Consider the following 17,228-nt stretch of genomic DNA (forward strand, 5'->3'; position numbering starts at 1 on the left):
ATATTTAAATATTTTAGGTTTATCATAGGCACACATTTTACGTTTCAATTAATTCCCAATCTTTCCAATAATAAAGCTTAAACTTTTCAGCGTACTTTCAGATACAAAAAAGTGTACCCTCAGCATCACTTCAGCTTCCGGTTCCGCATGCGTAGCTAAATGAAAACATGGCTGAAAGATATGGATTCGCACAGTTCTTTTCTAGAGACAAAGTAAAGGTAATCTGAACAACCTAGTAACATTAGAACGTATATTCATACTAACACATTATTTGTATAACATATCTGTTTATAGAAAATTAGACCCAACTCCTCTAAACGTAAAAAAATCCACTTCTTTACCTGTCTTACAAACTGGTTCTGTTGTCATTGATAATTTTATTGACAAACATAGAAATTACATCCATAAAGTTAACTGTTGTTAAAATATTTTAAGTTTTAATTCACAATTATGTATTTTTTATTGTGTATACTGCATTGACTTTCAGGATAGCTTACTGTTACAGTTTATTGACACAATTTAAAGTACCCCCTTTAACAAGGAAGTGTGGAATTTCCTGTTCTTGAAATTGTATATTAAACTTGTTAACACCCCTTTAACCCATATTTACAGTTTGAACAATGGCAATGTTTGCACATGTTGCATTGTATATTGGATGTTGGCATACATGGTATTCAGATACTTTTAAGTTAAAAAAAAATGGATTATTAGTTTTACTTTCATTTTCCTAACTATTGTTAATTGAAAGAAATTTTGCTTTATGTATTAAAAAGCTGTTTATACTACTTCATTGCCATGTACAGAGAATATAAATCATTGGTTTGGGGGAGATTAGATTTTAAATAGAAATGATCATGATGATAAACATGATAAAGGAAAATAATTTAATTTTGAACTTTCTTTTTTTGCATGATGTGTTTCAGCTTTTGATTTTACCATCAATTCTTAAAAGACTTTCCATTTTGAATTTCGTTTGAACTTGATACATGTACCTTTTCTTATTCAAATTTTTACATTTTTCTATTGCATTTGATTCAAAAAATGTAAAAATTTGATTGATTATAGTTTTAACTTTTATATTGTTTTCTAGACATTCCTTTATAGCTCATATAGTTTATTATGTTTTTGTTGATAAACATGATATTAAAAGCACATTGAAAGGTACATTTTGTATTATCTTTTAGTTAAAAATAACCAGAATCTCACACAATGGAAATGTTAACTGTTTCTCCACTTGTACATGTATTTTAATGATCACTGACAAATTAGGCTATCAACTTGGAAGTTTACTTTATACATGTTGTACATGTATATTGTAATTCAAAAGCTTGGTTTTAATCCTATTTTGTGCTTGAAACTTTAAATATAAGATCAGCATTATCACCAAGGTCTTATATTGACTTATAACTAAAGCACTCTGATACAATGTACCATGGTACTATATGTATCTTGGATGGTATTATAATAAAATGTATAGGGCCACATTATGCAGGGGTTTCATTATCTTTCATGTTGACTGGTACTTTCCACGTTTCTAGGTGGTACTTTTCAATTTATTCCATGAATATCTTATATAAAAATTTCTACATTTAGGCTGTACTTGTCAATAGCATAGGAGGGTAAAAGTACCGGGTACCGCCTCCTAATGAATGGCCTGATTATGCTTTATCTTTAGGGGCCATGGTGCTTAGTAAATCTTTTGGAAAACCAGTGCTATGTTAATTTCAATAGTGCTATTTGAAAATTCTTGAGGCCACAATTAAAAATATTTTGGTTTGTCCAAACCCTACCCAAGGTTGAGACAGTGGGTAGGTAGGTACATTTGTAGGCATTTTTTTTTTTTTAAGAAATTGAAGTATCGGATGTTCGTTAGTCTTTATGCCTATCTGATTAAAAAAAACAATTCTTCAAATCAGGACAATAAAAGAATTTGAGTAGGCAGCTTTTTTCTGGGTAGGTAGGGTTTGGGCAAACAAACCTATTCTTTTTTATGGCCCGAGAGACACTGACATATCACATCACATAAAAACAACATTTTTATACGACCGCAAAAATTGAAAATACTTTTAGTTTTCGCACTCTAACTTTAGTAAAAGTAATAGAAATCTATGAAATTTTAACACAAGGTTTATGACCACAAAAGGAAGGTTGAGATTGATTTTGGGAGTTTTGGTGCCAACATTTTAGGAATTAGGGGCCAAAAAGGGCCCAAATAAGCATTTTCTTGGTTTTCGCACTATAACTTTAAATTTAGTTTAAGTAAATAGAAATCTATGAAATTTTGCCACAAGGTTTAAGTTTATGACCACAAAAGGAAGGTTGGGATTAACTTTGGGAGTTTTGGTTCCAACAGTTTAGGAATAAGGGGCCAAAAAAGGGCCCAAATAAGTATTGTTCTGGTTTCGCACAATAACTTTAGTATAAGTAAATAGAAATCAATGAAATTTAAACACAAGGTTTATGACCATAAAAGGAAGGTTGAGTTTGATTTTGGGAGTTTTGGTCCCAACAGTTTAGGAATAAGGGGCCAAAGGGTCCAAAATTGAACTTTGTTTGATTTCATCAAAAATTGAATAATTGGGGTTCTTTGATATGCCGAATCTAACTGTGTATGTAGATTCTTAATTTTTGGTCCTGTTTTCAAATTGGTCTACATTAAGGTCCAAAGGGTCCAAAATTAAACTTAGTTTGATTTTTACAAAAAATGAATCCTTGAATTGGGGTACTTTATTATATGGAATATGCTGAATCTAAAAATGTACTTAGATTTTTGATTATTGGCCCAGTTTTCAAGTTGGTCCAAATCGGGGTCCAGAGTTAAACTTTGTTTGATTTCATCTAAAATTGAATAATTGGGGTTCTTTGATATTCTCAGGGCTCACGCTACCAGGCGACTTGGGCGAAGAAGTCGCCCTCCTGACCGTCACTTCGCTTTCCCCGACCCCCAAAAGCGAAAACAAGTCGCCCTGTTCTTGACGAAAGTCGCTTTCAGTCGCTTCCGTCATCGGACATTTTCAATTTTTACCAAGTTGATGAAACATCAATTTTTTACTGATAATTAAAGAAATTCAGACATAAACTATTCATTATCTTTAGAAAAGAGGTTGAAGCATTGTCTTCGCAGTGTGTATCAGGTTATTTGATAAAAATACAACTTTTTATCACTTCGTGCATTTTCGCAAGTTCCGGTGCTTGTTACTCGAAAAACGTACATCAACCTAAATTTCGGCGGCAAAATAAGTTTGTTACTTCATTTAAACGTGATAAAAGTTGCTTCCAGTAAATGTTTAATCCATTTATTGCATTAAAACCGTCATGTTCCTTTCCAAATAACTTGTCAAACATCGTTTATTTTTGTAAATTTTCTTGCATTCGTCCGCCATTGACCGATTTCTAAACTACGGATCTGAACCGGACCAGCTATGACCCAAATCCGTACTTTTACAATAATTACTACGGACGAACGGATGGAACAGCTGACAGAAGAATAATCAATATTGATACCAAAGGGAAAAATTACACATTCCACACGCATTAAGAGACTTTTGGTTACATCTAATATAATTGATTGGTGTATATAATTCCCTATATTTTTTATGAATGTTTCAAACTATTGATTAAAGTTGCTTAACTCTGAGACTATTATACTATAAATATCAATATATTATGGCCCAGCTTAATAACTTTTATATTTTTTTTTTATGAGAAACACTGAATTTCATACACAAGATAATTTTTAATTAAATTGTAATTGATATAATTTCTTTACATTTTTTAAAATAAAATTTTTTTTTTTTAGTGCTAGATATTTAGTTGGTAGTTTCTCACAAGAACCTTAGTAAAACTTAAACAACTTTTAATTTCAAATGTTACTTTAATTGTAATTTTTTACTCATATGAATTGAACAACATAAAAAGAACATTATTTACATATGGCCCTTTATACTATTGTAAAATCCAAACATTGTAGCGCACCCGCGCGAATGAGCACTTCTCTTTCAAATCTCACCACTTCTCCTTATCAGTTTCAAAAAGAGAAGTCACTTCTCCCTATAATTCTGAAGTAGTGTGAGCCCTGATTCGGAATCTAACTGTGTACATTGTATGTAGATTCTTAATTTTTGGTCCCGTTTTCAAATTGGTCTACATTAAAGTCCAAAGGTCCAAAATTAAACTAAGTTTGATTTTAACAAAAATTGAATTCTTGGGCTTTTTGGATATATGCTGAATCTAAACATGTACTTAGATTTTTGATTATGGGCCCAGTTTTCAAGTTGGTTCAAATCAGGATCCAAAATTATTATATTAAGTATTGTGCAATAGCAAGAAATTTACAATTGCACAGTATTCAGCAATAGCAAGAAATCTTCAATTGCACAGTATTGTGCAATAGCAAGAAATCTTCAATTGCACAGTATTGTGCAACAGCAAATATTTTCAATTGCACAGTATTGCGCAATAGCAAGAAATATCTAATTGCACAATATTGTGCAATACATAATGTAGCAAAAAATTTTCAATTGGAGTTATCTTTCTTTGTCCAGAATAGTAGTTGAATCAACTTAAATCATTGTTTTATACAATATACAATGTATATTCACTTTTACTACCAACTGATAAATTAAAACAATCTTTACCATTCAGTGATAACAAGCACTTTATTTTACATTTTAATATTTTATGATGTATTTAAATGAGTAGTTATTCAGGGCTTTCCATTGAAGCCGGTAGCCGGCGGAAATCCGTCGTTTGCGGTGGCTTCAAGTGCCGGCTACTTCACTGACAAAAATATAAATTCAAAAAGAAAAAAAATATCTTTTTTCAAATGTTTACAGCCAGCCAAGAGACTTATTGTCGCAAAGTCGCGGTCGCGATTAACAAGGGATGAAAAGTCAGTCTTTACTTTGGGCTAAATATAGTTCACATGAATTCAGGTCACTGATTGGTTGTCTATTTAAAGTCAGAATGCATCATTTCTTTTCGAAGATAACAATAGAGATGTTCCTATGATCATTGAACGATAACAATAAAGACGTTTCGATGGTCATTAACTTGTTGGCATTTTTTTTTGGCTTTTAAAACGTGAAGATAGGATGACAATCTTATGTTATGGAATAATATTAGTCAAATTAAAGAAAGTGTAGTAGATCATATTGTTCAGAATCTGGAAAACAGTATCTTTTGAAGTTAATTTTTCAAAGCCCACGTGGTGTTCAGAGAATCAAGGTCAAAACTGAAAGTAGAATATTGTCGACTCGACCTCAAATAAATAACATTTTCAAATGATTTATGTACCCGACTTATTGAACAGTTTACAAAAAAAGAGAAAATCAGAGGATATATCCATTTTCTGTCAATGCTTGAGAAATAATTGTATGATTTAAATACGCGCGCGTAACAGTTTTTAGAGAGAAAAGGGGGGTCATTTGTTTACAAATGCACGTAGTTATGCAAAATAAACCGATCAAGAATTCTAACAAACCCGATTATTATATAGATAGAACTCCTTCATAAGTAAATGAATTTTAAGCATAAGGCCAGAATTTTTTAATTTGTTGGTTTACGGATCTGCCGACCCGATTTTGTCGATTTCCAGAATAAAAATAAAATTGACTTTTCATGCTTTTTTATTCCCGCCGACCCTAACAAATGCATTATCCCTGAAAAATAATTAAAATATTCATTTTTTTTTATGAAATGATTGCATTAATCACTAATAAAATTGATAACACTTTCTGTACAGTGAAAAAATAAAACTTCCAGTTGTCGTTTCTAAAAAAAGAGAAATCAATTTTAACTGACCTTGAAATGTCAATTGCGCAAATAATTTTGCAAAACGAAACCTGTGTTTAAAACCAATTACACAATAAGTTCGTTTCCCGTATTTGTCATCAGTCCGTAAGATGCATCATCTGATAGAAATAGGCTTGTCCAAATGTGGACAGGTGGAAGACATCAAGTTAAAGTACTGAATATTAAATAATCATTTAGAATTTTCTTGCTTCATAGATAATAAAAAAAATATTGTCCATTTGGATAAAAAATGGGAATGCATGACAACAGATTAAGCCGATATTCTCGTTTTTCAAGTGGACGAGTCTATTACGTTTTTGACACATGTGTTAAACTGTTAAAACTTATTTTCGTACGACGTTTTTACATTTTTTTTCTTTATCAGTTTTCCTGGTGGAAGATCATTATTCACCAAGTTTTTGGAATTAATTAAGAGCTACGCGAATCTGTTTTTTTCTTTTTGTTATGAAATGACGATTTAATTTCGTCTTTGTCCGTGTACCCCCCTTTTTTTTACAGGACATTATTATTATTAGAATGTCATGCGATGTTTATGACAGCTGAGCAATAAAATTTCATCGAACTAAAATCAAAGAAATTATGACAAAATAGCATAACAAACATATTGTTAGAAAGGTGAAATATATATTTATTTTGCATATAATTTTTTCTGTCTTGAATAATTTTTTTTCTTTTTTTTTCCGACCGACCGACCCGACTTTTTCATGGAGAAAATCTGTAAACCAACAAATTAAAAAACCCTGGCCTAAGGTAATAAAAATAAAAAACTATAACATAAAAAAAATGAAATTTCTTCGAGATTTTTTTCTTTTCTTTCTTTAATTTCATACATAAAAAATGGTCATTTGAAAGATGAAATTAGGTGCCAGGAGATTGCGAGAATGCAGGATTTAGCTCTATTTATGCCAGAGCTTCTGGCGGCCTTGAGCGGCCCCCAAACACCCTGCCGTAAGGCACCAAGCTGTAAGCTTTGTGGGCGTCCAGCTTCGCCGAACGCATATTACAGCCGCCTATAATTTTAATTGAGCCTTCTACTTCAATTTCAAGGGAAAGCCCTGAGTTATTGTTGGAAACTCCATTAGAAATTTGAATTGAGATCAGTTTTGGAAAAAGGGAAAGGGGGGTATGAAAAAAAATGGGAGGGGGTTAAATTTTTCTCATTTCAGATTTCATAAATAAAAATAAATTTCTTCAAACATTTTTTTGAGAGGATTAATTAATATTCAACAGCATAGTGAATTGCTCAAAGGCAAACAAAATATTTTAAGTTCATTAGACCACATTCATTCTGTGTCAGAAACCTATGCTGTGTCAACTATTTAATCACAATCCAAATTAAGAGCTGAATCCAGCTTGAATGTTGTGTCCATACTTGCCCTAACCATTCAGGGTTCAACCTCTACGGTCGTATAAAGATGCGCCCTGCGGAGTATCTGCATGTTTTGTTTCTTTTGGAAACATTTATTATTGTCATGATTGTTGTATATGTGTGTCTATTGAGAAAAAATGCCAGAAAAAGAATTCTAACTACCATGATCATGATGATTGCATGTACAACATGCATTAACATATGATATACATTTTGTTCATGTACAAGTACACTTGTGTAAATTAGTTTGGTTGCTTGCATTGGTTACCAGGTTTCAAGTCATACTAGCATGACTAGTAGGTATTTAAATGGTCTTTCAGTATTTACATGTACAAATGATGTACAGAGAAAAAAATTTATTTAATGCTAGTTGTAATTAATTCATGTAATTAGTGAATATTTATTTTTCATTATGACATAATTCTGATAATTGTGAATATAAGCAAACATTTGTTAACAATGTACATGTACACCCAAATGCTTAACATTTTATGCTCATTTATTATCATTTTAATCATCATGATCATTAAATACCATTTGGTCAAATATGCACCATGTGCACATGCATATACAGTATCATGTATGTATATAATGTAAGTAAAGAAATGGCTATGTGAGGAAAATATAGGAACAATTGAATGGATGCTAATTACATGCATGTAACATGTGTAATGACCAAGACCTGCAAGATTCAATGTACAATGTATACATGTACATTTTTGTACACCATGTACATCATGTACATGTACATGTTCTACATGTACATTTGTACTATGGACTTGATATACTTTGATACATGTATGTTTTATTATCATTAATGGAACATGAAACATGTGAAAATAATCAAAATCTTTCCTAAATAAAAATTAACAACAACTGTTTTTTTATGGCAAAATTCCAATAAGGATATTACATTGTATAATGCACTTGTATTTTATCAGCTTTAGTCCCAAGTCTTTAATCTATCACATGACATGGAAAAGACATACATGTACCCTGTTGTCACAAAATACTTGTCAATAGTATCTTGTCCTTTCATACTGATAATACAAATGACCTTGGAATGCTTGACAATGTCAATTGTTTATTTAAGATTTATATTTAATACCGTGAAGTTAAGTCTTTCCTGTATATTATATAACATTCTTATAAAGATCTAGATTAATGTACAATGTATATATATATATATATACATGTATCATGTATCTTAAACATGTACAGACATTTGATGTACATTTTTTTACAATTGGTTGTCCTCTGTTTACATGGTTTATATAGTTCATACATGTTTCTCGTTTCTATTTAGATTTGACCGTTAACGTTGGTTTCCCCGTTTGAATGGTTTTACACTAGTTTTTTGGGGGGCTTTTTTTACTTCATGTACTTGCTGTCCAGCATGTCCAGTGTGAGCCAAGGCTCCATGTTGAATACCTGAATTGACCTATACTGAAATAGGCAAACTATGAACTGTTATATGATATCTTTCAATAGTTATAAGTAAACATATAGACAAAATTAATATAAATAGAACTTTTATACATTTTAACTTAACCATGTGTTAACTAATGATGTATATTGTCCCTTTGAAACATGTAACATACGTATGTTATCAAAGTTCTTTGATTTTTTAGTCCACAATAACAAATGTATGTTATTTTTCTTTAATAAACCTATAGAGTTATACATGTATCCCTGACTGACTTAAGTCGAGATTAAAAAGAATACAATTTAGAAAAAAAAGGTTTGTTTAAAAGTCACATTAATAATGACCTAAAGAAATGTGACTGCAACATGTGCAATGCAAACAATGCTTGACTTAATGTGATGAACTGACACTGTTCATGCTGTTGTAAATTTATTTTGATTATAATGTTACTAAAAATACATGTATCTTAATTAATTATAACTTTCTTATATGTAAATACCAGCATACAGATTCTACTGACCTTTTCAGTATATTTTATTCAAATGATGTATTTTATTTTATATATTAATGTGCATGTATGTTTTAGACATTTAAACCAAAGAAGAAGTTTGAACAGGGTACTCTCAAATTCAACCTCCATAAGCAGGCCAATGCTTCACTAAGCTCCGGTATAGATCTGAAGGAGGTTGTCAGGTTGCCGCCACAAGAAGATTTAAATGATTGGATTGCTGTGCATGGTTGGTACAATAATTATAATGTATAAACCACTTCCATTTCAGATTTCAAAACTACATCTATGGCAGTCGAGTCTGACATCTTGCATGTGTATACAGATACAAACATCTTAGCTTCATATATCATTATATACGTATTTATACAAACATGTATAATTCATTTCTTTGCAGACTTTTAAGCCCAAGAAGCGGTTTGATCCTGGTAGCTTAAAGTATAATTTACATAAGCAAGCAAACGCTTCTCTTAATTCTGGAATTGATTTGAGGGAAGTTGTTAAGCTACCGTCTCATGAGGATTTAAATGACTGGTTGGCTGTTCATGGTGGGTACAAAAAACTACATTCCGCATCAAAGTAGTGCTTGTATTGGAATGGCCACAATCCATCAGACTGATCATTGTGTATCTTGGATTGAAAATTAAAATATGCGATCAGAATGGTTCGAGTCTGACCTCTGCATACATACGCTTCAGTAAACTTTTAACGAGCTTTTGATGTATACTCTTAATTGGTGTCGGACAAACTGCTAAATACATGTAGTAAACTTGCATGTGTAGACATTAGAAACTGGCATGTAAAGTTTATTGTTGTACACCTTGAATGCACATCATGCACATACATGTATCATGATATTGATTTAAACTTTTTTGATTTTGATTTTTACATGTACAACTAAAAATGTATATATATCATGTATGTTGAGTACAAAGACTGTTAGATTTAGAATAAACTAGGCTTATAGTTTGCACATGCACACATGAATGTATTGTTATATGAAAATGAAAAAAAAAAAAATCATTGAATTTATTCACATCCAATTTTTAGCATGAGATGTTATTTATCCTTTTGTCACCAATTCAGAGAATTAACCTTCATTGTAAAACAATACATGGGGAAGTGATTTCTGAGGTATGGGGGAAGTTGTTTTTTTATGTTTACAAAGGAACTATTTTTAACGAAGTGATGTTTATCTTTTCATTCTTTACAAATTGATTACCAAATTTCCTGGTAATTTTAGGCTTATTTTTCCTTATTTGGGTAAATAATCATGATAATTCTCAAGTTGAAATTGCTGTCTTCATTGTAACCATGGTAAAATCACCAACTGTCATATTGTTAAAGCCAAATTAAGTTAGTTATAATATCTTTGAGCATTGTTGAGAGTTTAAAAAAGATACTGTTAACTATTCAACTGTTTTTTAACAATCTGATTTTAACAAATGTTTAACTTTCTTTTATATTTTGTTTTATAACATGTATAATGTATTAATATTTTTTTTTAAAGGCAAATGGGGTTATTGAATTTGTAGCAAGAAAAACAGAAGCATAGAAATCACTGAACCTAGTTTAATCACCCATTAGGAAATATTTATTTTGAGCGCAAATTGTATGATCCCCTATCACATGTATCACACCTTTTGAAATACTGAAAATTTATCAAGAACTATCAAACTCATCAAAACTTTTTTAAATGCATTCACTCGTCACAGAATTAGAGATATACTGTCATGACCGTGGATTCATTTTAATAATTTGTTAGATACCAATTTTCTTACCATTTATTAGGTATTTGTAAACTACAAATTTTAATATATAATCAATAAAGTGCAAATATTCAGACTTTGCCAAAATCATGACAATAGGTACCCACGAAAAGATAAAAGAATCTACAGTAATTAGTTTACACATGCTTTTATTGTCACACCATGATCCAGAAATCCTTTGAATATGTCTGAATACCAAATATTGTGTTAATGTTGTAGCATACTTAATTTTTATCTTGTTATTAGACTTAGACTTAATTTTGTCATGTTTGTTCTACATGTATCTATCAGTTAGTAGTTTTACATATTTTGTTATTTGATTTTTGTTGTAACATTTATTTCATCTCAGCTACTGACAGAATGGTTTGGAAAGGGTAGAGGAGTTTATATTAGCTTAAAGTTACAGAATTTCATATAGAAGATTCAAAATTGGCTATTTCATGTATTTTGCAACAATTTATTTTCATGTTTTTGTTTCTGCTTCAAGAGTCATGTACTGCATAACATACTCCTGAAAGTCAGTTGATCGGCAAGAATAAAAGGCTTGGTACGAATCTTTCAGGTCCCTTAGTGACCACAGCAGGTACCTTATCCCTATTGTAATATTGATAAGGCTAAACCATTGATCAACATGTCGATTAATTATGTACATGATGTATATGACTTTTTCTAGAATAATAATGCCTTCTCTTATTTTACAGTTGTAGATTTTTTCAACAGAATCAATCTATTATATGGTACCATATGTGAATACTGCACTGAAGAAACATGTACCACAATGTCTGGTGGTCCTAGGTAAGTCAACAGGTAGTGGCAATAACAACTTACATTTGTAAGTTATCTCCCTTTGGACCAAAAACAAATTACAGTCATTCATCAGTCTGTTTGAGTTTTGTTTAAGTCTTAAAACATAAATATGTTTCAATCTGATTTTTGTATTGTCAATTTTGCAGAGCATCTGTATTATAAAATACAGAAATAATTGCAAGGTTTTTTATGCGAATAATGTGACAAGCATGACAAGGTGAGTTTCGAGATAATAAGAATTCACATTCTGATAAGTGATATTTGATACATGCATGTCAGTTTGCAGCTTTCTCGAAATGGCAATAATTAATCTTGCATCTTTCTCTCAAACATATCAACGATAAATGCATTCAATACTTTCTGAATTCACAATTTATAAAAAAAATTTAGTCTCTTATATCCATCAAACTGATTTTACCCTATCATGTATTAAACAAAATTCAAATTTTATTTAAAATTTATGATTTATTTTGTTTTAGATATGAATATCAGTGGTGTGACACAGACAGTGTGAAATACAAAAAACCAACAGCATTACCAGCTCCCAAATATATATCATTGTTGATGGACTGGGTAGAATCCCAGATTAATGATGAAAATATATTCCCAGTAAAAGTTGGTGAGTTATGTCCCTTGTTCACCAGAGAAACAATGTTCCAATGGAGTCTTAATGTAAAGATGAAAAGATATTCCTCATAAAATTTTGTGAAGTATGTCGCTTTTTACCACAAAGCATTTTATTATGTGGATCCTTAAACTAATAATGAAAATATATTCCCTGTGAAAGTTTATGAGTTATGTCCCTTGTTTACCACAAAATTATCAATTGGATGGAGTTGCTGATTATTGATAGAAATATATTCCCATTAAAATTAAGTGAATTATGTCCCCTTATTTTCTTCAAAACGATTGATTGAGATGTGCCTAAAACTCATGATGAAAATATATTCACTGTTTAAGTTGGGGAGTTTCATCCCTTGTTTTCATCAACATTATTTATTAAAGGGAGTCACTTAATTTTGATAGACATATATATTCTCAAAAGAAATGATGGGGGTTGAGTCTTAAACTCATGATGAAAGTATACTCACTGGGGAAGTTGGGCAATTATGGTTATTACTAAGTATTAGTACAGAAATACATTGGATGGAGTCTTAGGATATAAGATGGAACTATTTTCTCTGTACAATTTGTAGAGTTGGTTACCACAGAAATACTGACTGCTCTCACAGAGACTAATGACGAACATTTATTTGCTCCTAAAGTTGTTGAGTTATGTTCCTTATTTACCTCAGAAATACTGTTCCAATGGAGCTTTCAACTAAAAATGCAAATTTTGTGAAAGATTTTTAATTAGGTCCAGGGCTCACGCTACCAGGCAACTTGGGCGAAGAAGTCACTTTCCAGACCGTCACTTCGCTTTCCCTGACCCCCAAAAGCGAAAACAAGTCGCCCTGTTCTTGACGATACTCGCTTTCAGTCGCCTCCGTCATCGGACATTTTCAATTTTTACCAAGTTGGTGAAACATCAATTTTTTATTGATAATTAAAGAAATTTAGACATGAACTATTCATTATCTTAAGAAAAGAGGTTGAAGCATTGTCTTTGCAGTGTGTAGCAGGTTATTTGATAAACATACAACTTTTTATCACTTCATGCATTTCCGCAAGTTCCCGGTGCTTGGAAAACGTACATCAACCTAAATTTCGGCGGTAAAATAAGTTGTTACTTCATTTAAACGTGATAAAAGTTGCCTCCAGTAAATGTTTAATCCATTTATTGCATTAAAAACGTCATGTTCCTTTCCAAATAACTTGTCATACATCGTTTATTTTTGTAAATTTTCTTGCATTCGTCCGCCATTGACCGATTTCTAAACTACGGATCTGAACCGGACCAGCTATGACCGAAATCCGTACTTTTACAATAATTACTACGGACGGACGGATGGAACAGCTGACAGAATAATATTGATCCCAAAGGGAAAAATTACGTATTCCACACGCATTAAGAGACTTTTGGTTACATCTAATTGATTGGTGTATATATATTATTCTCTATATTTTTTATGGATTGTTTCAAAGTTGCTTAACTCTGAGACTATTAATTATATTATGGCCCAGCTTAATAACTTTTTTTTATGAGAAACACTGAATTTCATACACAAGATAGATTTGAATTAAATTGTAATTGATATATTAAAATTTCTTTACATTTTAAAAAAAAAAAAAAATTTTTTTAGTGCTAGATATTAAATATTTAGTTGGTAGTTTCTCACAAGAACCTTAGTAAAAACTTAAACAACTTTTAGTTTGAAATGTTACTTTAATTGTACTCAGATATGAATTGAATAATATAAAAAGAACATTAGTTACATATATATGACCCTTTATACTATAGTAAAATCCAAACATTGTAGCGCACCGCGCGAATGAGCACTTCTCTTTCAAATCTCACCACTTCTCCCTATCAGTTTCAAAAAGAGAAGTCACTTCTCCCTATAATTCTGAAGTAGTGTGAGCCCTGAGGTCAGATGTTTATTAAAAAAATATGGATTGGATTTAGTCAAAGAATAATGATGCAGATATTTCCCCTGTCACATGTATAATTTAATAGGGAGTAAAAAGGTTTATGAATAAATAAAAACTATCAAATATCAACACTGAATATTCCCAATAACAAAATTTATTTTGTTTTTATATCCTTTTTTTTACAGGAGTACCATTCCCAAAGAACTACTTACAAGTGGTGAAGAAATTACTGACCCGACTATACAGAGTTTTTGTACATGTGTATATACATCATTTTGATACATTAGTTGCCTTAGGTGCTGTAAGTGTATAGGATTACTTCCCTTGTGCAGCTCTCCTTTTTAGAGATATGTTAAAAAAGTCATCTCAAACAGTTACTGTCTCAATGTCACTTTTTTCATATTTGGGCTAAGCATGATGCTAGATTAGCAGATATTTTGTAAGCATGACGTTTGAAAGTCAAATTATTGTGTGTGAAAATGGGAAACAAGTTAGGCACACGCAGGACACATGAAATTACAACAAATAAATAAATAATATTATATCATAAGCAGGATACATACAGAAATCTGACAAAACAATAAGTGGGATCTGAGTTCTGAATCTCCCAATGAGACCACCTTCATAGCCATTTTTCAAAGTGCTTATGATAATATGATTCAGGCTTTGCAAATATATAAAATCTTCTGCTTGTGACCAAAATTCTTCTAAGAAAAAAAGAAAATCTATAGTATTTATAACTCTCCTCGCTTTTGACTCTTTTTAAAAAACAAAAACAATTTTAAGGCCCTGTACATGCAGCAGGGTAGTTTAAACAAAATCAAAGAGAAAAAAACACAAAACATACATACTATCAGATGCTAATACATATGAAAATACCAAAAACAAAGTGTGCCATCAAAAAGGTCAATAGGAATGATAAGAAAACATATTTAAATGTGGAAAAAAAATAGTTTAACACTCTTGTTCTCTAAAATTCATTCCAAACAGGTTAAGAATCATAAAGTAGATACTCAAAATATTGGCTTAAAATAAACACAAAGAAAATAACATTTAGGAAAAGTATTTATTTGAATGGATAAGAAGTTATGTCATTTTAGCAAAGTTCTACTGTATTAACTAATCCAATATGTCATGTTTTGTAGGAAGCTCATGTTAACACGTGCTATAAACATTTCTATTACTTTGTGGTGGAATACAGCTTAGTAGATAAGAAGGAACTGGAGCCTTTAGTAAGTAGTCATCATTTAATGCAAAAAGTAAAATCACAAAAATACTGAACTTAGAGGAAAATCAATTTGGAAAGTCCATAATCACATGGCAAAATCAAATATGCAAATTGGTTGAATGAATATGACATTTAATAAAATACCAATAAAAAAGATTTTAAGGATAACCTGCCGTAAACAAGATATAACAAACCTTATAAAATAAATGATTTTCAATAAAAAAAACTGTAATAATTTAAAAAGAATTGTTTTGTAAAATAAGGAAAAACAAAAGGTATGTGAATCATTGCCAATGAGACAAATAACCATGAAGACCATGAACACGAAAGGACAAAGATTTAAAAAATAAAGGTCACCATATGACCTTCAACAATGAGAAATACTCAAGCATTATACATGTACATGATGTAGTAAGCTATGAAGGTCAATGAGATGACATCTTTTTTGAATTATTAAAAAAAAAAACACTGCTCTGATATTCTTCATTAAGCAGCAAACACATTATGTAAACCAGCAATCATCAACAGTCATTGGAAGTGAGGCTCTTGATCACCTTTGAAGTGTTATTCAAATGTTTGTCTGTTACCATGGTTTCTCTGAAACAAGTGTTGGAAAATTATCTTACAATTCATTTATAAGTAATGGACTAGTATAAGGCTAAAAAAAGAGCAATATAGTACTATATAAAACATGTTTTTTCAAGAATCTCCAATGTATAATTGTATTCACATTATTACTAATGAATTTGACACAAAAAGTTGTAGCAATTAGGAAAACTGTTTCTGCTGTTGTATAATCGCTGCTTCCTAAAGTCTCATCACATATTGGTATTGGAGATCTTAAAACTGCAAACAAATATAATTCCAGTGCACCTCTTACTTTATTTCTTACAATACATATTCATTACTCTATGGTTTAACTGATATAGAATTAGAAACATATAGAAGTTGGTTTTTTGACTCTATGGTTTAACTGATATAAACTTAGAGACATATAGAAATGGCTTTTCTAATGCATTATTGGAGCTTAGAACTATTGCACATGACTTACCAAATCTGCTGACCATGATGTAACACCATCGGTTCTTGCTTGACCACAAGATAACACCATCAATTCTTGCTTGACGGCATGGCATGTAATGGATCAACACTTCAAATTGATCACAAATTAAATTCAATTATTGTTGTTTACTTCTCAGCGAGAAATGACCGAGAAGATGTGCCTCTGATGGCCTTTAACCTCCCTCTGATGGCCTTTTACATCCTTTATCTTTACAGAAAGACATGACGGCAAGGATTTGTCACTAACAGATTTTATCAGTTTGTTAATCATTGATTGTTAAGAATAACAATAATAATGTTACGTTGATTATAATGATGTATCCAACCAGGCAATCATGTAGAATTAGAAGAGAGTAAAATTGAAAGAAAAAAAAAGGAAAAAAAAAATTTGGTATTTTTAAAATGGGATATCTGTGAAATTATTGTATTCTTGGGAACAATTTTTTTATACACAATTCTTAAAAATTTACGTTAGATTATTTTCAATAATTTATCTCTCAATTTTGAATTTAGATATAGTATATTCTTAGTAAAGTATTCTTGGGTAGTTATGTAAAGATTTTTTGGGTGCTAAAAATAGAGTTTCAAAATTGAAAGGCAGCTTACATGATTGTCTGGTTTGAACAATTCATTTGTAAAAGTGATGCTCGTATTAGGACTAGTCAGGGAAATATTGTAATTTTCTGTATTTATATCTCCTTGACATGCAATTT

At 30.9% G+C, this 17,228-nt stretch overlaps 1 protein-coding gene across 3 annotated transcripts; it reads left to right on the forward strand.

The window, feature by feature from the left end:
- Positions 1–127: 127 nt before the first annotated feature.
- Positions 128–16,874, forward strand: LOC143083683 (MOB kinase activator 3B-like). Of its 3 annotated transcripts, none has more exons than XM_076259962.1 (7): positions 128–218; positions 9,196–9,346; positions 11,588–11,681; positions 12,173–12,312; positions 14,411–14,526; positions 15,371–15,457; positions 16,653–16,874. In XM_076259962.1, exons 1-7 carry the CDS (start codon positions 168–170, stop codon positions 16,680–16,682), a joined length of 669 nt encoding a protein of 222 aa, XP_076116077.1. In that variant the 5' UTR covers positions 128–167; the 3' UTR covers positions 16,683–16,874. The 3 variants fall into 3 exon arrangements, with proteins under 3 accessions (XP_076116077.1, XP_076116076.1, XP_076116078.1); XM_076259961.1 differs by having other exon boundaries at positions 16,732–16,874; XM_076259963.1 differs by lacking the exon at positions 9,196–9,346 and adding an exon at positions 9,515–9,665 and having other exon boundaries at positions 140–218; positions 16,732–16,874.
- Positions 16,875–17,228: the final 354 nt, after the last annotated feature.

This window comes from Mytilus galloprovincialis, chromosome 7, assembly GCF_965363235.1.
Source record: "Mytilus galloprovincialis chromosome 7, xbMytGall1.hap1.1, whole genome shotgun sequence".
NCBI classification, from domain to species: domain Eukaryota; kingdom Metazoa; phylum Mollusca; class Bivalvia; order Mytilida; family Mytilidae; genus Mytilus; species Mytilus galloprovincialis.